Source organism: Barbus barbus, assembly GCF_936440315.1.
Source record: "Barbus barbus genome assembly, chromosome: 5".
Taxonomy (NCBI): Eukaryota; Metazoa; Chordata; class Actinopteri; order Cypriniformes; family Cyprinidae; genus Barbus; species Barbus barbus.
The window spans coordinates 19054091-19077184 of record NC_136733.1 but is presented as its reverse complement, the minus strand read 5'-3'; the positions used below and the strand labels follow the sequence as shown (position 1 = coordinate 19077184).

Sequence of the window (23094 nt, the reverse complement as noted above, 5' to 3'; positions counted from 1 at the left end):
GAGTTCACCAAAGTGAGCAGGTTGCGTCAGAATTGCAGAAGCAGTCCAGGAGAGCAGGGAAAGCTGCTCAGAGAGACCGACGACAATGTCAGATGTGTGAAGGGTCTGACTCAAGAGCGCCCCCTGCGGGAGGTTCTCCAAAAGATGATAGCCTGTTGCTGGGCAACCAGTACACCTTTATAGACCTACTACATGAGGTGGTGGAAAATCATGGGCGCTGGACCCGAGACAGGTGGAGACAAACACAAAAAAACAAACAGAAACTCAAACAGAGTCGTTAGGTACTGAAAGTATGTTTCGAAATATACATATATAAAAATAATCAGTTCTTCTGTTCTGTAAGGTGAAACCTGCAAAACACACTGTAAAGTAGGCAAAATCTAATAATGGATATGGTATGTAAAAATGCACCTGGTATGTACAGATATTTAGATTTTTTTACTGCATTATTAAATGCTAAATAAAATGTGTGAATCTATACATCAACAGTCAAAGTATCGTTGGTAGGAAAATACTGCCACATTTCTCTGGCTGCATGCAGCATTTATTGATTCATTCTTACATGTTAGTACAGACTTCATTTAAGAAATTGTACAAAATTTAGAAGTTCATGTTTTGTTCAGCACAATCCAAAAACAGGAGCCAGCAAATGTAAACATGGGTCTCTGACACATTTGTCAAGATTAGGACATGCATGGTCCATGTTTTCTAAAACTACTGGAAAAATAACACAGACTTTTTTGTAAATTACAACGGCTGTGATCAGCCAATCAGATTTAAATCTTACGGAACTAGTAAAAATAGAGGAATCTGCAGGCTATTTTTAACATGCACATTATGCATATCCTTTCCAATTATGGCTGGAAATTTAGGAAAACATTATTTAAAAAACATTCCCAAAGCAATCTGCATGAGAAAACAATTATCAATGGACAGAATGCAGGTGGCATCTTTACGCAAGCAAAAAACATGAATATAGTCTGATTAACTGTACAGTATTCTGCTCGACATGTCAAGGGTTGACATTCAATTACTACTGACAGTCTTGGAGCTGAGCAGTAAATAAACTGATATGCCATATCAATAGAAGCAAATTAAGGCAGAAAATGCCTTAAATACACAATAAACATGAATAATACAAAATTATAAACATAATAGCTACAAGGATTCCCGTTTCATTGCTTTTACTGTCATCTATCACATTTCTTTGTGGAGACAAACAGGTAAGAATGATATGAGAGGTATTCAACCTTAGCTACTTTGAACAGAAAATGTGAATGTCCACTTCGTGCAATGAAAGATGAATACACCGGTTAAAAGAATAGAAACAGTAAAAAAAAAAAAAAAAAATCAGCTTTCCATGATGGCTTTAAATGTCAGCTCCATATACTAACCATGGAATGTCTTAATACAGAAGGCAAAAACTAAAATGTATCGTGAAATGTCAATTTATTTGATGTTTTCTTCATGTAGTTTAAAGGGTTACAATGTACCGCTCAGCAGAGCTTAGTGCAATAAATTCAACAAATTCAAATGATTTATACTCGCCCTCATGCTCTCTCTCTCCATATAATTATATAGAGAGGTATATAGCTATACCTTTTTGTCCTAAATGAGCAGTAATGCACACAGAAATAATAAAAATATTAAAATAACCGATTATCTTTAGAAATAGAAAATGCTGAATGCTGTTGTAAAGAGAAAACAAACAAAAAAACACATTAGCTTTGAGGCAAAATATCACTGAAAAACAATGGTTACCAACGGTATGTATTACATCTAATATTGTCTAATTTATAACCCAAACATAATTTCAATATCAATCCTATGTATATTACCATTTGGCATCTCTTCAATAACACCTAATCAAGATCCATGAAATATTTGACGCACCTGAAGCACATATCTGCTGATGCAGTACAGTTCCTGTCAATCTTCAGAAGGACCATGTGTATCTCTCTAGAATATGTTCCATTTTTTGCTGTAAATTTGAAATTGTATGGCAATAGATCTAGATTATGTTCTCTTCACATGTAAACTGGCTTATGATAACATTTGTAGTGTTAATTGGTAGTGATTTATAGTAAATCATCAGTGTTCAATCACATGTAAAAGCTTCAGCTTGGGATTAGTAGTTTCAAATGTAAAAGCCTTTGTGCTTTGAGGACGAAATCACAACATAATACTGTGAATACTAAGAGGTCACTGAGCATGTAAAGAATATGTGGCTAACTTATATATAAATATATATTTGTACATATATATCATGTGCTATATTTGTACAAAATATAGCACTGATGTAAACTAATTCTGTTCAATATCGTACTGAAACACCTTGCATGTATGACAGGGCACTATCCAGTGTTTGGGTCAGCTTACTGGCGTAATAGTTGTTGTTTCTTCCTTCTGTCTTTAGCTGCCCTCTTGAATACTGCTTTAGTATTTCTGATATATACTGCCCTATAAATCCAAAGTGCTTGGACAGCTTGTTTGGTCCAAAGTGATTCAACACCCCACACTCGCATTGAGCCAATTCTTAAAATACAAAAATGTAATGACCAGCCACATTTAGAGAAGTCTGAAATGTGCCACAAGATTCTATATATCTGTGTCGTAAAAAAGAGAAATCTGTAAAGTGTTTAAGTAGTACAGTTCTAGCCGTTGAGCTTGGTTGGGCAGCTTGGGTAGTGAATGTGTTGGCACATGGGTCGTGTCTGTGTGGTCGGTCGGTTGGTTGGTAGGTTGTGTGTTCTGTCACTCTTCATGCAGACTGTAGCAGCTCTAGGCAGAGAAGGGAGGAAGAACTTCCAGTTCTTACAGATGGGTCTCATCCCTGGTCTCGGGTCCATAGTCTTGTCGTAGCTTGGCTCCGGCTGGAGCCCCTGGGAGATTCTCAGGGACGTGTGCCAGCGGATCAGAGCGGATGATGTAGCTACAGAAAGGTGGAAAACAGGTTGTATGGTTAAAGATTTTACATTGTTTGCATATTAATTCCTTCTTTTTAATCCCCCCCAAAATCTACAAAGTTTTCAATTATCAAGCCGTTTTGATTTTCTGAGCAGTATGAAGTCATACTGATCAGGACCCGCACACGACCACTGTACACTGTCCGCCATTTTCTCCATGCTTGAGCAGCTGTAGCGACAACGTCGCGTAAGAACGTTTTTTGGTTGGATGTAAAAGTGAACATTAGAGTCTTCATTTTCTCCTGACATCGGAGCCACTGAGGACGCAGTGGATTGATTTAGTTTTTAATAGTAACATGCCACCAAATACACAAAAAAGAAAGAGGGGCGGGGTAAGCAGTAGCTCATTTAAAGAGACATGCACCGAAACGGGTCGCTGTGAACGGAGTTGTTTTTGACATGGTAAAGGGTTTTGTATTACATAACCATTGAGGAGTTTTAACTAAAGTATTTTACAGACATTTCATGAAGACCCTAAAGCCCTAAAGGATGCCCAACCCTGTTCCTGGCGATCGACTGTCCTGCAAAGTTTAGCTCCAACTCTTATCACACCTGCCTTTAATTTTCACGCGATCCTGAAGAACTTAATTAGTTGTTTCAGGTGTGTTTGATTAGAGTTGGAGCTGAACTTTGCCGGACAGTCGATCGCCATGAACAGGGTTGAATCAAATCAACTTGTGGGAAATGACCCCTTTAGGGCCAATTCACACCGCACAGACAAATGCTAACAAACAAGTTGGCCATTGGATTTAAAATATTATGTAAAATAACTGTCATGTTCACAATGCCCCAACAGACAATAACAAACGTTAACATGTTCAGTCGGGTGAAAAGAAACTCTGATCAATGGCAACAGACGCACACACTGACCCAAAAAAACCCAACAAATGTTTGTTGGTGTTTGTCTGTGCAGTGTGAATTAGATTTTAAGGACCAATTCTCACTATTACTATTATAACTAGCATGCATATTACTAGCATATAGGCTGTTTATTAGTACTTATAAAGCACTTATTAATGCCTTATTCTGCATGACCATATTTTAGATCCCTTAATCCCCATTGCTAAACTTAACAGCTACCTTACTAACTATTAATAAGAAGAGAACTAGGAGTTTATTAACAAATATTGTAGTTAATAACGGGGTATTCCCACCTCCAAATGCATGCCATTGGCTGAGCCAGAAGGTAATATGATGGAAAAAGTGCTGATAGATTGCCTATTTTAGTGCAAAAGCTGTCTTGCTGCCAAAGGCAATTTAAACTCTACCCACCACTTTCTGGCTGAGTCAGACAAAACTGACGTGACTGATCTGAGCTTCAGTTTGCCAGATGGATCTCCAGTCTGTCACATTCCTCTTGTTCTCATCACAAATCATTTTGGACAGCAGTTCTTAATTCTGGTACTCATGACCCCCTGCTCTGCACATTTTGTATGTTTCTCTTATCGCTACAGAGGTTTGTCCCATTCAACATATGTGCCCTGCGAGGTGGACATCGCAGGATATTCTGCCATGATTCCAGTTCACAAGGAGCATGTGTTCCATTCCAAGGGCATTAAAGTGCGCGAGACATGACTACTATGCATATCTCAGGATTACAGTTAAATAACCCTTCACACTTCTGTAGTAAGTTTTGTCTGTGTGTGAAGACGCTGCATGTAGTGGTGTAGTGCAAATGAGTGTTCTTAAATTAAGAAAAATGTAGCCGATTTCCCGTGCTCAGGGAGCAATGAATGTGTAAGGACCGTGTCAGTCAGAACACAGGTCATTCATGGAGTTCGCTTCTAATGTACTGATGATTTGAATTAGGTGTGAAACGAGAGACATGAAATATCAAAATGGATATTTTATAGGCCTGTAATTGGTGTAAACCTCACATTGATTGGATGCAACATGTTTAGCTCATGAATGTGTTTTCATAATTGCATACTGCTTTATATTGTATGTACAGTATTTGATACTATTTGCACTATAAATAGCATCTAATGCCATACTAAATAAATAGCACAAATTAAGTAGCATAGTAAAACTGCACACTTCAACTTTAATATATGCCACTTACACAATGTCATTGAGCTCTAGAATGGTGTCCGGAGGAGGGTTTATCAGCACATATGACAACGTGTTCTGATTATCATTCATTTCATCTGCAAGAAAAACAAAACACCGTATCACTATCATACTTAACCCGTATCAGTTCTTAATAATCTAAAGCATTCATTCTGAGAAATTATCCGTAACATTTATCTCTGTTCCTACTACAGATAAAACGATGCTGCTGACTGAGTCAGAATAGCCAAAAAATATCAAAATTGGAAAATATATTCAATCAAAAAATATGGAAGGCAGTTGTAGTGTAACCCCACTGTGTTTGGATTTTGTTGGCTGGGTTTCTGAGGCTTTGTTGTATTTTACCTGCATGTAAATGACTGAGAAGTGTGAACCTTTGCAGGTCTGGGAATAAGGGACTCAAGACTGGGACAAAGTGCCTCTGCTTCTCCAAACCCACCTGTTTGAGCCACTTATAGCGCCAGGCCAGGTAAAAGAGAGAGAAGGGCTAACCGTTACTGACAGGGCATGGCTGCATTTACGGAACGCCCATGCAACCGCAAGCGCTCCCCATGCGCGGACACATGCAGACAGGGTCCGCATCCACCCACGCATTCATTCTCTCTCTCTCTCTCAATCAATCAATCCATCCATCCCATCATAACCACAGCTGACCCAATGAAAGTTGCTCATTGCCATGCCAACACACAGCCCAAAGTCAGAAAACAGTAAGACCGACACACACAGATATAAGCATGCTTAGAGGATCTGTCAGGCCCACCAAGCCAAGGCTCGACCAATCAGAGTGAAGCAAAAAACATTAGTAGTGTGGGATTGGGAGGAGTCAATAGCCAAATGCTAATTAACCAATTACACCAATGGGAAACCTAAATACTGCTCCCAGTATCACCCCGTTAAAAAGAATTAAAAAATATGTAAATCAGTACAAACAGACTTACAAGTGTATGCCTAAATACCTGCTCTAGATGGACCCTTCCGACAAAGACTGAATGCTTTCTACTCCACTCTGTCCAAACATCCTGGAATCAAAAGCCCTCACTCATCATGTCTTATATCAATGCTCAGATGCCAGTGAGTACCTGCAGTACCCTCTGTCATGTAAGTACCCTCTTCAGTTCGTACCAGAGGAGAAAAAGACAACTACATCACTAATTTAACTATACAATAAGACTTCATTATTTCAGAAACAGGTCAGCACTACTGTCAAATGACATTGTTGTTCAGGTTCAAAATCACAAAATCTGATACTGCTGATTAGGTAAATAATAAAAATAATAATAAAAAAAATTATAATATTAAATAAATACTGCATTCACATAAAAAAGTAAAAAATTAAAAAGTCTGCATATACTGTATATTACACAGTCTGTGCAGAATGAACTTTATCCATTATTGTATTCAATTCATTGTAAAATGCTATACATTTTCTTTACTTTTTGCATTTATATACAGTAAAAGTATGGAATAAGGGACAGTCATCACTGCGAAACAAATCCTGACAGGATGATCAAAAAGTTAAAGGTTTTTATTTTGCAATAATGACTGGCTGACTGTGCATTATAACGATTATTACACAGCTATTTAAAAAAATGGATGTGATATATTAATTTGAGTTGAAATGACTCAAATGGGACAACATTAAGTTAAATAGCTTAGTGGTCATTATATAAGAGTGGTGAATGCTGCAGTTGACCAATCAGAATCAAGTATTCCAGTGAGCTGTGTAATAATGAATTATACATAAATGCAAATTCGATTATAATGATATCAGTTGGCTTTACAGATAATCACAGAGGCTGTTCAACCATGTTTCTAAATCATACACTTTTTGTCCAGCGTCATTATAATGTCAATGGCCAGCAGTTTCCTGCGGTCTGTTTTTAATAAGATAAGAGGAAAGCTCATGGGATATAGACTAGCCTAATGATGATGTCATCCGGAAAAAATGTTGCAAAAGGAGAACTGCAGGCAGAAGACTTTAGACAAAACTGTCAGCCAGGACAAAATGTATTTAGGATGTGTATATTACGTATTAAGTATCTATTATGTATCTTAATATGTATTAAGAATTAGGTACATTACAAAAAAACACTGAATGCCACAGAATTTTCAGTGTGAAAGAAAATAAATGAATAAAGGCCTGTTAAAGGAATAGTTTACCCACAAATGACAATTTCCTGAAAATGTACTCGCCCTCAGGCCATCCAAGATGTAGATGAGTTTGTTTCTTCATCAGAACAGATTTGGAGAAATCCATCATTTTATACCAGCTAGTGCTTCTGGCCAAAATATTAGTCCATAATCCATAATAACACTTTCTCCAGTGAAAAAGTCCATCCTCTGTTGTCCTCTCACAACAAAATCCACTGACATATTTGTTTAGAACTGTTTTGGGCTGTTTTCACTTGTAAACGGTGCTTGATCTGTGCATATTTTACTCCCGATTCAGACAAGATGGCTTTTTCACTGGAGAAAGCAATATGACAAATAGAGGACTCTATATATTTTAGCAGGAAGATTTTCACTTCACAAGACCTTAACTGATGAAATGGACTACTTGTGGATTATTGTGATGGTTTTATCAGCTGTTTGGACTCTCATTCTGACGGCACCCATTCACTGCAAAGGATCCACTGGTGAGCAAGTGATGGCCTGAGGGTGAGTAAATTTTTTAGCAAATTTTCATTTTTGGGTGAACTATTCCTTTAAAACATCACAAAGTGTTATCCTTTGGCTTTCAGTGCTTATCCTATTAAACACAGACTGCTGATGCCATTCTAATGAATGTCACTGGACAAATTGAGCAGTTGAGTTTCCTATTAACATCCGTCTCCAGAACATCAGGTTTCATTCAGCTCATTACTCCAGTGACTTGATCCACTGGAACAATCCTATACTACAGGAACAGTGATGTTGGGTGGATTTACCTTGCAAATATCCTAGATTTACTCGGTTCATCACATCACTTGCTGTTAAATTAGCTACGTCCTCTACAGCGTGTGGGGAAAAGGCCAAAGAGGAAAGAGATGAGAAAAAAAAAGGTCAAGCAAGCAGCAGAGAAAGCAACACTTTTTAAAGAGAAAGATCTAGAAAAGTTTACCATACAAAAAACACATTCTCAAAATACTTTACACTATTATGACTGCTAAGGTTTATATTTGTTATAGTTATTTAAAATGTCATCAATAACAGAACACTGTGGTTTACATCTCATTTTTAAAGATAAAGTGCATAAATGTCTGTGTAAGATGAGACAAAGTAGTTTTAACATGAAAAAAATACACTGCATCTTCAGTTTTCAACAGTAATTCTCAGGGTTGACAAGTGAAAAATTAGAGAATTATTTTTTGCAACACGGAGGATAGAAAGTGAGTACAGTTTCTAGAAACGTGAATAGAATAAACAATGCAGGGCACACAAAACAGAAGTCAATGGTGATCTATCCTTCAACAATAAAAGATATTCATTATAACACTATAAAACCCACCTGCTATAATACAGGAAATGTTTCTTCTTAAGAATATATACGATATACAGTGAAGTCCAAAGGTTTGAGATTTAACTCTGATAAACAAAAAAAATCATTAAAACAATACAAATAAATAGCATGATACAAAATGAAGATAAAATGTGAGATTCTGGGTCACTAATCATTTTAAGTAAATACATTTGTGATTATGTGACTCTTCATACAGAAGGTCAGATGTTCTTGCTTCCTCTGGAGTTCAAGATGTTGTTTGCATCATCACAAATCATATTGGAGAACATGATCATTAGCTTTGACCAACACTTGTGGAGTTCATGCAGCTTGAACAATTTAAGATAATCAATAAAAATGTGATTCTACTCAAAACAGGATGTCGGTCTCATAATTTGGATGTAAAGATGGTTTAGAATTAGAAAATAATGCATAATATAAGTACCTTTGGACCCCAGTGTAGATCTTAGAAAAACAAATATTTGTCCTATAGATAAAGAAAAATCAATAATATTCCCTTATGGAATGTTTTACATAGCAGCATGTGATCTATATTTTATTTTTCTTTAATCTGTAATTTCCTGTGACACCCGATAAAGGATGTTTCAGATGAATAATGATTGATGCAGGGGACACAAGGGGACGCTATAATATGATTTACACAGAAACACTGTGAAAACAGATCTCCAGCATAGTACATTTATAATAATGCACTATAGCAAAAAGACATCAATGTAAAGGGTTCTGTACCTTCAGTATTTTCGTAGGCTCAAACAGAAATAGTCACTTCCCCTTGTCGAACTCACCGTATCCCACAGTGGGCAGCCCTAAGTGCTTCATGCGGTTTTTCACCAGCTCTGACAGCTCCTGCCTCTCTGAGCGCCGGTACAGATTCAGGCGCTGTTGACTGATGCGTTCAGCTCGACTGGGCGGTTTGGTGTTTTTTCTGCTCAGCCGTCTCGCCCACTGCATGCTCTTCTTCCGCAGGAGTGGATGCTCTGATTGGTCGCTCCCTGTGGAGTTTCTGTGGGCGGTTTTCTCTTTCCAGGATTCCCTGCGGTCCCGCGGGTCCTCACAGTCCGCCACAGACACCTGAGACTGCTCAATATGGAAACAGGTTGTCAATAGGTTAACAGTATTTAAGTGGCACGCCGATATTTCCATTGTCTGTCGGTTGAAGTCATTATGTGTTACCTTTTTTTTTTGTACCAGTTTATTAGTGCTACTTTCCAGAGTAAAGTTGTTCAGCTGCTAAGTAATTACAAATATATTTTTAGCTGGCTCTAATTCATCTACTGACAGGATGCCATTAGCCTTGTCTTTGTTTAAAGCCGTTCTAAAGTTTGGGGTCAGTAAGATTTTTTTAAAGAAATGAATACGTTTATTCTGCAAGGATGCATTCAATTGATATGAAGTGTCCGTAAAGATATTTATGTTAGAAAAGATTTCTATAACAAATAAATGCCGTTCTTTGGAACTTTCTATTCAGCAAAGAACCCTGAAAAAATCTATCATGGTTTCCACAAAAATATTAAGCAGCACAACTGTTTTCTAAATTGATAATAATAATAATAATTTTCTTGGGCACCAAATTAGCATATCAGAATGCTTCTTAAGGATCGTGACTCCTGCTGAAAATTCAGATTTACATCTCAGGAATAAATTACATTTAAATATATATATATATATATATATATATATATATATCCCAGACAGTAGTTGGTCCAGATCTGGGCCGACACTGCTTGCTGGGATATAATTAAAATAGAAAACAGCTATTTTAAATTGTAATAATATTTCACAATATTACCATTTTTACTAAACACAGCCTCTGTAAAAAATAACAGACAAAACATTAACAAATATTACCAACAACTAACTTTTTAAAGGCAGTGTTAGTTGATATGATGACAGAATAAAATAGCTTTTCCTAAAAATAAATATGTTCCAGATAATAATAATTATTAAAAACTTTAATAACAGTATTAAATGTTACAATAAAAAGCCAATTATTTAATTTGGGAAATAACAGGTCAAATGTTACACTAATATTTTTCAATGGATATTTATACATAAAAAATACACAGCTATGTTTATATTTTAGAAAGTAATCCTCATATTTGGGGACCCTTAGCAGCAGAATGAAAACAAATTTAGTGAAAAAAATTACTTAATTCCCCTCAAAATAAACCCACTTACATTACTAAATGTAACTTTTTTTTTTTTTTTTTTAGTAACATAGAATTTATTAAATTACATAGATCACCAGCAGCATGTAACGAGTGCGTGAAAGTAATGGATGTTGGACAGAAAACAAACAGCTGAAACACAGCACAATGCCATAAACGTATGACAATGTAGTTGAGAAATGTGGTGAAGTATTCTTACCTGCTTGCAAACCTCCTTAAACTGGAACAAGCAATAGATGGGAATGAGATGAGAAATGATTGCACAAGCTTCAAATCACAACACAGCTAATAAGGCAGCCAGCAAAGCCATGATATAGACCAAAATAAAGCTGTAAATCTGGAACACTTCACAAGATTAAGTAAAGGCACAGTTACAGATCGTATCTGCTGTGCAAGCGTCTGGAAATGGATAAACCGTTTAAAATGAGTGCATTCAGCCGTGTCTGAACAATCTGATCTCTTCCTCTTTATCTCATCTTACCTCTGAGGAGGAGAACATGTGAGATTCAGTGCGGTATATCCCAATGGGAATTTCTGCGCTGGATGAGCACAGCTTCTGGAATAGTCTTCCGTACGTCCGGATCCATAAGTCCTCTTCCGTTACCTTCATCTGTTTCAAAAGTGAAGGGTGAAGATCATTAAGAAACATTCAGGCCATATTTACTAAACTAAACTAAAATCAAAAACTAGTAATAAGTAATTATTTTTATATTAAATATTAACAATTTTGAAAAAAGAAAATTAAGCAGCGAAAAATGAGTTTTTATAAGATTTGCCCATTATATCACATACAACTCTGTCTTTAAAACGTGATGATATTTTTACACCATCTGCCTCATTTCAGCACCGCTGACAGCAGCAACAGATTTTGTGGGTGGACAAGGTCAAATAACCAGCTTTATGCATTTTAACTGAAACAATGGCTTGCATAATATATGCAAAACAATGGCACGCAATGATGCCAGACATACTGGCTGCTGAGGGTGTGTGGGAGCGTTTTTGTTTGTGATTACACTTACAGCACAGAGGTAGCCAGAGCCCGGGGTGGTGTCTAGACCGAGCAGGAGTCTTGCAATCAGAATCATATAGTCCTTCACAAAAGACTAGAGGATAAACAGAAACTACATAAACACAGAAACAGTCCCCAGAAAGCACACAGATGATCTCCAGACCTCAGACAATCAATAAAGACTCTACAGAGACTCCGTGCCCGAGGGGAGCAAAGCAGGATCAGTCTACTGCAAATGCCACTCAAGGTACTCTGTTTCTATCTACTGCACAGAAAGGTGAAAAACTGCCTTTAGTTTTGAACATCAAATGTGTGGAGAAACAAAAATAAAATGCACTATATACACATTTATTTTAATGTGGGAGGGACAATGACACATTAAGCTGAAACTGAGTTATCTGAGTAAACTGAGTATCTTTAACATTGGCTGGATTTAACAATGTTTTTGATTGACAAATACAGTAATTTTAAATAATTAGCAGCCCTTCTTTTGAAGACCCCTAACTTAATATATAAAAAAATATGGCATATACATACTGTACATACGTACACTACTGTTCACAAGTTTGGGGTTGATAAGACTTTAATAAAAAAAAACATTATCAGTGTTAAAAACAGTTGTACTGTTATGCAAACAGTGATGCATTTTTTTTTTCAGGATTCTTTGAAAAAAATTTTTTTTTAACCTTTAAGAGGTTTCTTCTCACCAATGCTGTATTTAATAAATCGAAATACTGTAAAAAGAGTAATTTTGTGATATTATTACGTTTTAACAATTTTCTCTGTTTTCAAATATATATATATATATGTAATTTAATTTATTCCTGTGATGGCAAAGCTGAGTGTTCAGCAGCCATTACGCCAGTCTTTTCAGTGTCACACGATCCTTCAGAAGTCATACTAATATGCTGATTTTGTGCCCAAGAAATGTATTTATTATTTTAAATGTTAAAAACTGTAATTCTGCAAACTGTAAAATTTGATGAATTATTTGATTAATAGTTAAAAACTGCATTTTAAATAGAAAACGTTTGTAACATTATACATGTTTTTGTCACTTCAGTTTAATTCAACCCAGTTTAATTTGTCCCTGCTGAATAAAACCATTCAATTCTTTAAAAATAAAAAACTTACTAACCCCCAAATGTTTTGAACTGTAGTGTGTGTGTGTGTATGTGTTCATAGATATCAGAGTGCCACAAGGTGGCGCAAAATATTAAATTTCTTGGAAGAGGATTAGCAGAAGTTGCATCTGATCTATTACCCACCTGGTAAAGAAGAGTATCCAGCATACTAATACTGAACACTCTGCCTGCAGCGAATGGGAGGCGGAACATGAATGCCAGATTAGAGCCCTTATCTCTCTCTATCTGGAGAAAAGGGAAAAAGATCACAACAAAATATTGATGGCTCTTTCCACTGCTGATGATTTGAGATTTTGAGACCATCTGGCAATTTCTGATGCAGCATTATCCCAGTTTCGGTATTTTCAGCCATTTACAGCCATTTGAAGCAAGCAATCATCACAAATACACCATACTTAAGAATCACTCAGAAAGATTCCTAATGCATCATGTCAATACATTTGTAGTATTTAAGCAAAGTTATTTCATACCATAGAAAATCTGAAATGTAGGATGTTAATGTTAGGCCTGGTTAGAGTAGTTAAGTTTTTTACTTGCAAGGAAGAATAATTATAAATTATTATTGGATTCCAAAAGTCTGGGACTCGATCTAATTTAAACCTAGAAATAAAAAATAAATAAATATATTTTTTAAAACAAACAAATGAACAACAAATAATTTAGATAACTTTCTGCACTATTTCTAGATCATGTGATGAAAGGTTTTACACAGATCATTCTCAAATTCTTTTTCATTTTTTATTTAACTTTTCACACACTGTTATCATCAATATAATTTGCAATAACTGAAATAATAAATTCTAAATATTCTAAACAGAAAACCATCTCATGACTTTTGGACCAAGAGGTTAACTGAAATGGTGTGCTTGTTAAGATATGACACCTTTTCGAGTTTGGAGAGAGCCAGGGAGTAGCAGTCTTTGGCACGAAACTGCATGAATCTCATATTAGAAGGATGGGTTAGCTCAGTGATTATGCTGAGACTAGGAAACAACCTAGTAGAAGAAACAACAACAGGAGAACAAAGACGAAAATTAAGTTTTGCAGGAAAAACTCAGCCTAGTAAGTAATTAGTACCCAGTTAATGTAGAGGAAAACATCAGCTTGAAGACAAATACAACTAATCTGCTGTTACAGGACAGGATACAACGTACCTGAACATGGTCTGCACATTGACTATGGTTTTAGCATCTGCCATGTAGTCTTCCTCTGCACTCATCGTGCTCTCCTTATCCACCACCACCAAGTTATCAGCGTAAATGATGCCACACTGCAGCAAGTTATCCAAACTACGAGAAAAAACAGCACAAATGGACCATTCAGACCAGACTAAAACCCATTTCGGGTTCTGTATGTGCACTAAAATGTTTAAAGACCTACTTGTCAATGGTACCAGCCATGTAGTACACCATAGGGAAACAGCAGATGGCTTCAAGAAAATGATTATCAGGCCTGGAAATGGAGGGGTAGAGCAGTTTGACAATGCTAATCCACTCACAGCTGCAGTTTTAAAGTTCTTAAATGTTTGGCACTGGCAAACAACCTTATAAAAATTTATTCTCAGGGTAAAAGCTTGTGCAAAATGCATAAGCAGATAATTGCAAAAAGGATTTTGACAGTTGCCATGGAAACTCTGAGGAATAATCTACAATGTGACAACAACTGTGTACACTATTTTGCATTACTGAAAGGAAGAATATGTGGTGCATACTGAACAACACTTTTGAAAGCATTTAGCATTAGCAATATAATACATAAGGAGTTCCACCTAATGCATGACAGAGTGTGAACAGAGATTAGTTTTTTATGCAAATATGCTTGGAAGTATTTTTAAGTGGTAAAGTTGGGTCAGGCAATGCTTTCAACTGGCTTTCGAAGTCTAAAGTCATCACTATGAACAGTAATATGGGTTGAAAAACTAATGCGGCAGCTAGCTCACGGATTATCCAGCAGCAGCACAATAGGATTCAGCTCCTTCCGGGGTCGGTAATAGGCACGCAGTGGCACTATGAAGTTGTACAGGCCATTTCCCGCTGTCTCAGCAGAAACGATAATCAACTTGTTTTTGAAACCATATGCCTTGGCATCTTCAAAGCTATTGTGCCGACAACCCTGCAATAAAAAACAAGTATGTTAATGTTTAATGGACTGAAATAAGTGATACAAATATCAGCTCTAAATGTATGAAGGCATTATATGTGAACACACACACAAATGTTCTTAAATGCATCATAGAATGTTGCAATAAATAAATAAATACGTATTTTTTCATGTAAATCGAAAAAAGACAAAATACCACAATATGCCACAAAATGAAAAACCTCAGGAAATATGAATTGAAATACATAAAATAAAAAACATAAGCTATAAAATATTGAATACAGTGGACAACATCAATATATCATTACATTGAAAACATCATGAAGTCATCATAAATTCAGTAAATATAAGCATAATGAAAAGTGAGTTCAAATAAATAGTGTGAAATGTATTTAATGTAAAATGAACAGTGCCCTGAAATATGACAATACCCATTTCTTTGTACTTTTACATATTTATTGCTAAAATGCATGACGTATTTAAAATATGGCAGCAATTAGATGCTATTTACACTAAGTGGAAATAGCAGTATTTTTAGAGATATGCTATTTACACTAAGTGCAAATAGCTATAGATGTTATTTACAATGTTAAAATAGCAGGATTTTCTGATATTTATACTACTTATTGCAAATAGTGGAAATTATCTGCACCTCAGTATTGTAGTACATTATAAAATAGTATGCAATAACAACGTATTGAGTGTAAATCATAATTTTAATTAAAATTATTAAATGGATGCCACTTTATTGGTACAATAAAGCCCTCCCTACACCTATAGCCCTAACCCTACCCGATACTTTATTTTCAACTTTTTGGTGATTTCCTTAATTTCTATTGAAAATAAAATGCCTTTACGATGTGATACGAGATTTGAAAAAGAAGAAAAAAAAGTTTGTCAAAAGGCGGGCCACGGCACGAGCTTTACCATCTGCGCCACTGGAGCTGATGATTTATAGCCGTTTTTTATCATGTTGACTATCCCAATCACACGTTTGTGGGCGGAGTTAGTGTAAACAGCCTCTGTCAACAAGGCAGGCTATTTGCACAAAGCGTAAATAGACACTCCGTTAAAATATAATAGCATTACATAAGTCAGTAAAAACTTCACAATTTCTCTTTAATCAAACTATCCCACAGCAATGGATTAAGCTGAATCGTTTTCAGAATTTAAGGGTGCATTAAGAGTTATACACTCACCTTGTCAAGTCGTAGGCAACAAAATGGCGCCTTTTGTTGCAAAAGGTGACAAAGAGTTGGGGAGCTTCCAATGTAAGGGGAGTTTGGAGGATAGCCTTTAATACACCTTGAAAAAGCAGAAGGATATAAAATGCAACAAGTATGAGAATTAATTAGAATGAATGTTTCTATTTAATGCATAGACAGCACATGAACCCTTGACTGACATAAATCGGTCTACAAAGGGTTTATTTTTGAAAGCATTGCATGTAAATGATCAGTAGATGGCACTGTGAGAGCACTGAAGATTCAGCAGCTCAGTACAGCAGAGCAGGGTTTCTACACCAAGAGAAAGCATTAGAAAATACAGGAGTCCTGCGGCGACTAAGAATGACTCAGTGCTCAAGAGATTTAGTCTTTATGTGTGCGCATGTGTGTGTGTGTGTGTGAGAAAGAGAGAGAGAGAATGAGTCGAAGTCTCCTCCGGCTCTGACTGACATAAGCAAACGCTGTAATTATTCTGCAGCATGACCGCTGAAAGGCTGATAACAACTAATACAGTTAAGGTTCATCTGATCTTCCCGAAAGCTATAAAATGTAATTCAACAATCACACTACAGAGAGCGCACAGTTAAGAAATAACTAGAAGTCATAGAGGTAAGATAAAAAAAATTGAAAAGTTTTTTTCAGCAATGATGCATTAAATTGATCAGAAGTGTCAGTAAAAACATTTATAATGTGATAAAATTTGTATTTGATTAAATGCTGTTCTTTATAATGTTCTTATCATCAAAGAATCCTAAAAAATGTATAACAGTTTCCACAACATTAAGAAGCACAACTGTTTTTAACACTGATAATAATAAATGTTTCTTAAGCAGCAAATCAGAATGATTTCTGAAGGATTGTGTGACACTAAAGACTGGAGTGGTGGCTGCTGAAAATTCAGCTTTGCTATCACAGTAATAAATTACATTTTAAATGCATTCAAACTCAAAAGTCATTTTAAAATGTAATGATTTTTTTCCCTTGGTGAGCAGAAGAGACCTTTAACTTTTTTTTTTTTTTTTTTTATCTTAGCGACCCCAAACTTTTGAACAGTAGTGTAAGTATACAGGGTTTTACTGGTGCTGTACTTGAATATTTTATTTATCACTGTTTTATCTTTCAAGTAAAAAATGGGTTGCTTAGGAAAGTAGTAGCACAGCTATCCACATGAGACTTGATTTAAGGCTCCTGCATTCACATTTGCTGGCTCTTTAAAAAGTCAAAGACAAACGATTCTATTACACTTTCCCTGAGAAATCACATCGATTTTGTACTTTTAAAATGGTATTTACTCTAAGGCTGGTGCTCCTTCCTCATCCGATTGGTTGGTCTCATCTTCTGAGGGGTCACTGAGAAGATCACAAGGCAGGATTGCAGAGGAATCAGCGATCTCAAGCACAGGGGCAATGCTGGGTCTACGACTCCCAGCTCCGTTCTCTGTGGGCAGGGCCAGTTTACTGCTGTCAGCCGGGGGATCTGGGTTCTGCAGGTCAATGGCCACAGTTCCTGTAATGCAAAACAAATGAGCCATGAGAGTTGAGGTTTTCCTCTTTGGGTGAGCTTTGGGAAAGTGTAGTGTGAGGAAATTGACGTGTCCACCGATGAAACGATCTAAAAACTGTTGTCTAATCTGAAATGTCAATTGCTTTTGTGCTATTTTCAGTGCAATGAAAGTGGCCAAAGAAATACTGCATTATGAACATCAATTTTTGATGACTTAGAATTTAGGTCAATTCCAGTTCATTTCCATCAGCACAATGAATAAAATGAAAAATCTTGTGTGAATTACTAGGAAAATTAGCCTACGTATACAGTAGATGGTATAAATATTTAATTACAGCACAATATTTCTTAAATGCGCTGAAGTTGACCTCAACCCTGATTTATTGCTTTTTATGAATGAAGACTGATTTGCACATTTCAAATCAGTGCTTTGCAACCAAAATCTTTAAGCACCATGAGGTTTAATTTAAAAATGCTGAAGGGAAGAAAATGTTCTGAAGGGAAATTTTGCTGTTATGCAGAAAATAGTTAAGAGCAGTTGTGAAAACAAATCAGTGAAGAAACATAATGAACTAATTCCTTATATATAAATAATTACAGTAGAGACTAGGCCAGGGATATTTTATACATGCAAAAGCAGTTTCCAAACCCAAACAAGGAAAAAAACCCATCATTTTCTAAGTAAAAAGCTTGCAGGACAAAAGCCTTGAGCTTTTGAGTTCCTCAAAGTAACAGGAATGAATGGGAGGGAGAGGTTTCTGTAAATGTTAACATTTACACAGACATCCACTAATGATGTCTTATGATTTAACTCATGCTCAGACTTACCATATGAAGTAGACTGATCAACTTCAACAAAGGAGAAACAATTAAAGAAAGTATATTTTATCATGAGCATGACTTGAAACTTCTTTATTTTGATAAATTCACCTTGACAATGTTGTTTCTGAACGTTACTCTCATAGCACTAACTGGCATATAGCATCCATACGGAAACCAACCCTGCGGCTGCACTGATGTAAACAAATTAAAACTTGTGCTTCATTTGTTTAGGCTGTTATGTAACAATAACAACACCACTAAAGTTTAAATCAGTCATTATTTTCGGATTTCCACTTGGTGCTGCTAGTGGCACAGAAATTACACAGTGCAGCTTTCAAGAAACTCAATAGGCTGATGATTAAAAGTTTGAAGATTTCTGTTAGTTACATCCCTTCATCAGGTAGACACTACTATCTGTTCCCTCACCCATGCTTGCGATGATGCTCTGCACCGGGAGACGAGAGGGGGCGTCATACACGCCGGTGGCCGATAGCCCTTTGCTGTGCTTCTCCTCCTGTTTGAAGATGAAGGCAGAGTTCTCTTCTTTCGTGATATTGATGTAGTAGCAGGTGTCTGTGGCAGACATGATGTGGCGAGGGCCGGGGTTCAGAAGTATGCTCTTATTTTCTTCTCTCTTTGTGCCGATTAGGCAGACGCCATACCTAAGAGACAGAAGATTTTGGTGTTTAAGAGAGAAAAGTGCAGTTGCAGTGCTAACAGGATCTACACCCTGACACTGCTTTGAGGATCTTGAATTCAATATATTCATCTTTGTCATTCTGTAGAGTACAAGTGAAATGCATTTAGTAATATATCAAGTGAATAAAAACATTATGATGCAAATGAAGTTCACATGGTAATAAAGTGCATATGACCATTATAATGTAAATTAGATTAAGCTATAATAGGCTGAGCAAAGTGGCCAATAGAGTGTGAATTACCAGATATATACACTACTGTTTAAAAGTAGACATTAATACTTCTATTAGGCAAGGATGTATTAAGTTGATCAAAAGTGACATAAATGAATCACTTCAAATGCATCTCAATAGTAAATTGTGCAGCTCAAATTAAATGTTGCACAATCACTCACTTTTTATGTGCATGGAAGGAGGCGTAAGTAAAACTCTTCCCGTCATATTCGCCAAAGAACTTGCTGTCCATCAGACAAATGTGGTAAACTTCATTCCCAGAGCAACGGCCATATGTCCTCTGCCACTGTTCTGGAGACGCCTGTCCCTCCCTGAAACCCCAAGCAGACAGGTCAAAAACAAGCACAAAAATGACACTCCAAACCTTGTTTCAACAAATGTGATATTACTGTTATTGTGGGATTATTTGATAGTTTTCTTTATTAAAAAAATCTCAGCGAGTTCAGGTGAATGCATGGTTAGTCTTCCTCTGGGAAATGATCACAGGAAGTTTAATGGCATTGATCGGCTCTCCTCACAAATCTGCCCTGAGTAATTATTTATGACGCTATTAATTGTTAGGGATCACAGAATTGGAAAGGTTACGTGAGGTGCCATTATTCATTATTAAATCCTTCAATAAAATAAACAGCATTTGAGAAGGCACTTCTTTTTGATCAGTGTCAGGGAAAAAAGGAAAGACATCAGTACTCACTGTCCACGAGACGTGTGCACCAGGAGTGTGACCAGTGTAGAAGTGGCTGGACACACACAGTTGAGGGCCAGCATGGCATACTTGAACTCCTCCTCACACACCACATGATCTAACAAACAAAACACACCGACACATCTTTTGTGTGACAATTTATAATGTAATGCAATGTAATATAGGGTAAACGTACCTATTAAGCTCACCAAAATCTACATTGAGACATTTTTAGTGCACAAGATATTGGTTTCTTTACAAACAGTTATGTTAAAATAAAATATTAATCTCTCACACAAAAATATTTAATTTTATTTTAAATGACAAAAGCATTTTTGTACCCTTTAAGCACACCCCTGTTCCAATTAAGCTCACATCAAGTTTTATTTGTTTAAGGAATTTTTTTAAAGAATAATTGTAAAAATATATATTTTTGAAGGTACAAATTCAATCACAAAAAAGCAGAACACTAAAATCAAGCAACAAGGCATTCAATTTGATCAGTTATATATTCATAGTGAAGTGTCATTAAAGCACATTGCAACATCTATACTTGTCCAAGTTCAGCTAAGACATTCAAAAAATAAATAAAACAAACCAATAAAACATTTAATTCATGGGTATGAACACAGAAACTAGTCTCATTATGAAGCCTCTATTACATGGATGTAAACTTATCTATATTCTCTTATGGCTGGAATACACTACATGATTTTTGCCCTGATTTTCCACAGATTTACAGTCTGGAAGCTTATGTTCGTTGCCAAAGATCAAAGCTAGTCTACAGATTTGAGTCGACAGAATCCATAGAAAATCAATAAACTTAACTTAAAGTGACATCCATCAGTTAATATTTAATGTCTGTTTATGAAGTATTTACATAGACGTTCAATGTGGAAGAGCTTAAAGAGAGCACACTGAACTTAATGGGAGCAGCAACAATTGTTTATAAATTTCATGTAATATTTATTAAAATGACAGGATTTTTGCTAAATAAATAATCTAGGTCATGTATTAAGTTCATACATATTTTAATATGAATAACTATTATTAACAATACCTATAAAATTATACTTTTTCTTATTGATGTCACACTGAAGTTGTGTGATTTTCATAGTAGTGTACCTTAAAATAATATGAAATCTTTAAAAATTACAGCACTGTAAAACCACAGACCAGCAATAAACTGTCAATTTATAATATTATGGATGTAAAAGTACAAGCCAGTAAAGCCTGTGAAGTAATATGTTAGCGTAGCACACAATCTCATACAGCTAGTCAGCTAACTGTGTTCTGTAGCATCTGCGCTATGTTGCTAAAACTATCTTTTGGATCTAAAGTAACTATTTCCCACATCCACGTTCCAGGTTATAATATGCAAAAGTCTGAACATTAATCTCTTAATTTTACAATAAGTAGTGAAATTTAAACAAAATAAAGGCTTAAACATCTAAAAAACACACATTTAAGGGGCTCCTCTTTTGGTGAAAGTTTTCCGACAACTTTCAAAATGGCCGCCAGACAGTGTGAACACATGGACAAACATACACTATATTGCCAAAAGTATTGGGTCATCCCCTTCTAATGAACAGGTTTGACTACTTTAGTAATTTCCATGAGTACAAATCTTAATGTTTAAGTATATAATGATATTCTAGGGAATTGTGTGCTTCTGATTTTATTGCAACAGTTTGGACAGGGCCCTTTTCTATTCTAACATGACAGTGCCTCTGTGTATAAGGTAAGATTCAAAAAGAAATGATTGATTCAGTCAGTGTGGAAGAACTGCTGAACACTTCTGGTGTGATTTTAAATGCAGACCTTGAGCCGAAAACTCATCACCAAACACGAGAGAGAGAGGAGGCTCGCGCATTCCTCGTCACTCAGCCAGCTCGATGCGCAAACCCCATGATCTTAATGAGGACGCTGAGGCTCGCCCCTCTTGAAAGAAAGTGAGCCTTGAGCGGAGCACCCCGATAGGGAATAACTCTCAGTGCTCACACTCAGCATCCTCAAGAGCAGCAATAGCGTGCTCTTTCCCGAGGCACTCCAAACAAAGCGAAGTGTCAAAACTAGTGCCCCTTTCAGAGAAGCTGGCAGCATGGAAGCTAATGGCCAAATATCTCGCTGTGGGTAGAAAGGACTGTAGAGAAAGGCTACAGGATTCAGTTTGCATATCGACCTCCGCGTTTCAACGGCGGGGTCTCCACTTCCGTGAAACTGGAACGAGTGCACTTGTTGACACAGGAATTGCAAGCTCTGCTAGACAAAGGGGCCATAGAACGTGTTCCCCTGCCAGACAGAGAGACAGGCTATTCCAGCCGGTATTTTCTGGTGCCCAAGAAAGATGGGCGGTTGTGTCCAATTTTAAATCTTCACAGATTGAACTGCTACCTAAGAACTTACAAGTTAAAAATGTTGACAATCAAGATGATTGTGTCTCAGATCCAATCGGCGGATTGGTTTGTGAAAATCGATCGCAAGTCGCATATTTTCACATAGAAGCTTGCCACAACACAGGAAGCTCCTGAGGTTCGCTTTTCGGGGGCTAAGCTTACCAGTATCGGGTTCTTCCATTCGGCCTAGCTTTGTCACCCCGCACGTACACGAAATGCATGGATGCAGCACTGGCTCCTCTGCAACTCCAGGACATCCGCATATTAAAATACATAGACGACTGGCTGATTCTGGTTCAGTCTCGGGATGTCGTCCTAGCTCATCTCGAATCTCTGGGGTTGCGAGTCAATGCCAAGAAAAGCGTTCTCTCTCCTGCTCAGAGGACAACGTATTTGGGGGTTGTATGGGATTCGATCACAATGCAGGCACAGCTGTCTCCTGCATGCGTCAAATCCATTCTAAACGCCCTAAAGAACATCAAGCTAGGCCAGAGAATCACTGTTCATTACCTTCAGAGGGTGCTAGGTCTCATGGCAGCTGCATCCACGGTGAAACCTTTGGGCTTCCTGCAC

General features: G+C 36.7%; 2 protein-coding genes across 3 annotated transcripts in view; both read right to left on the bottom strand.

Annotated features, from left to right (window-relative positions):
• The window catches only part of LOC306870239 (mucosa-associated lymphoid tissue lymphoma translocation protein 1-like), a 1002100-nt gene that overhangs the window by 372872 nt on the left and 606134 nt on the right, over window positions 1-23094 (bottom strand). The gene's annotated exons all lie outside the window — the stretch shown is intronic.
• LOC306870259 (potassium channel subfamily T member 1-like) overlaps window positions 519-23094 on the bottom strand; it is an 82141-nt gene continuing 59565 nt past the window's right edge. The window contains exons 15-32 of the mRNA XM_079417420.1: window positions 20135-20243; window positions 19602-19751; window positions 18935-19170; window positions 18515-18535; window positions 17476-17689; window positions 16157-16262; window positions 14797-14969; window positions 14238-14309; window positions 14012-14146; window positions 13741-13852; window positions 12981-13082; window positions 11723-11806; window positions 11185-11313; window positions 9321-9612; window positions 7964-8026; window positions 6116-6145; window positions 5029-5140; window positions 519-2932 (exon numbers count right to left, since the gene is read on the bottom strand). Of these exons, the coding sequence (XP_079273546.1) occupies window positions 2815-2932; window positions 5029-5140; window positions 6116-6145; window positions 7964-8026; window positions 9321-9612; window positions 11185-11313; window positions 11723-11806; window positions 12981-13082; window positions 13741-13852; window positions 14012-14146; window positions 14238-14309; window positions 14797-14969; window positions 16157-16262; window positions 17476-17689; window positions 18515-18535; window positions 18935-19170; window positions 19602-19751; window positions 20135-20243 (2258 nt within the window). The 3' untranslated portion in view covers window positions 519-2814. The remainder of the gene's footprint in view (window positions 2933-5028; window positions 5141-6115; window positions 6146-7963; window positions 8027-9320; window positions 9613-11184; window positions 11314-11722; window positions 11807-12980; window positions 13083-13740; window positions 13853-14011; window positions 14147-14237; window positions 14310-14796; window positions 14970-16156; window positions 16263-17475; window positions 17690-18514; window positions 18536-18934; window positions 19171-19601; window positions 19752-20134; window positions 20244-23094) is intronic.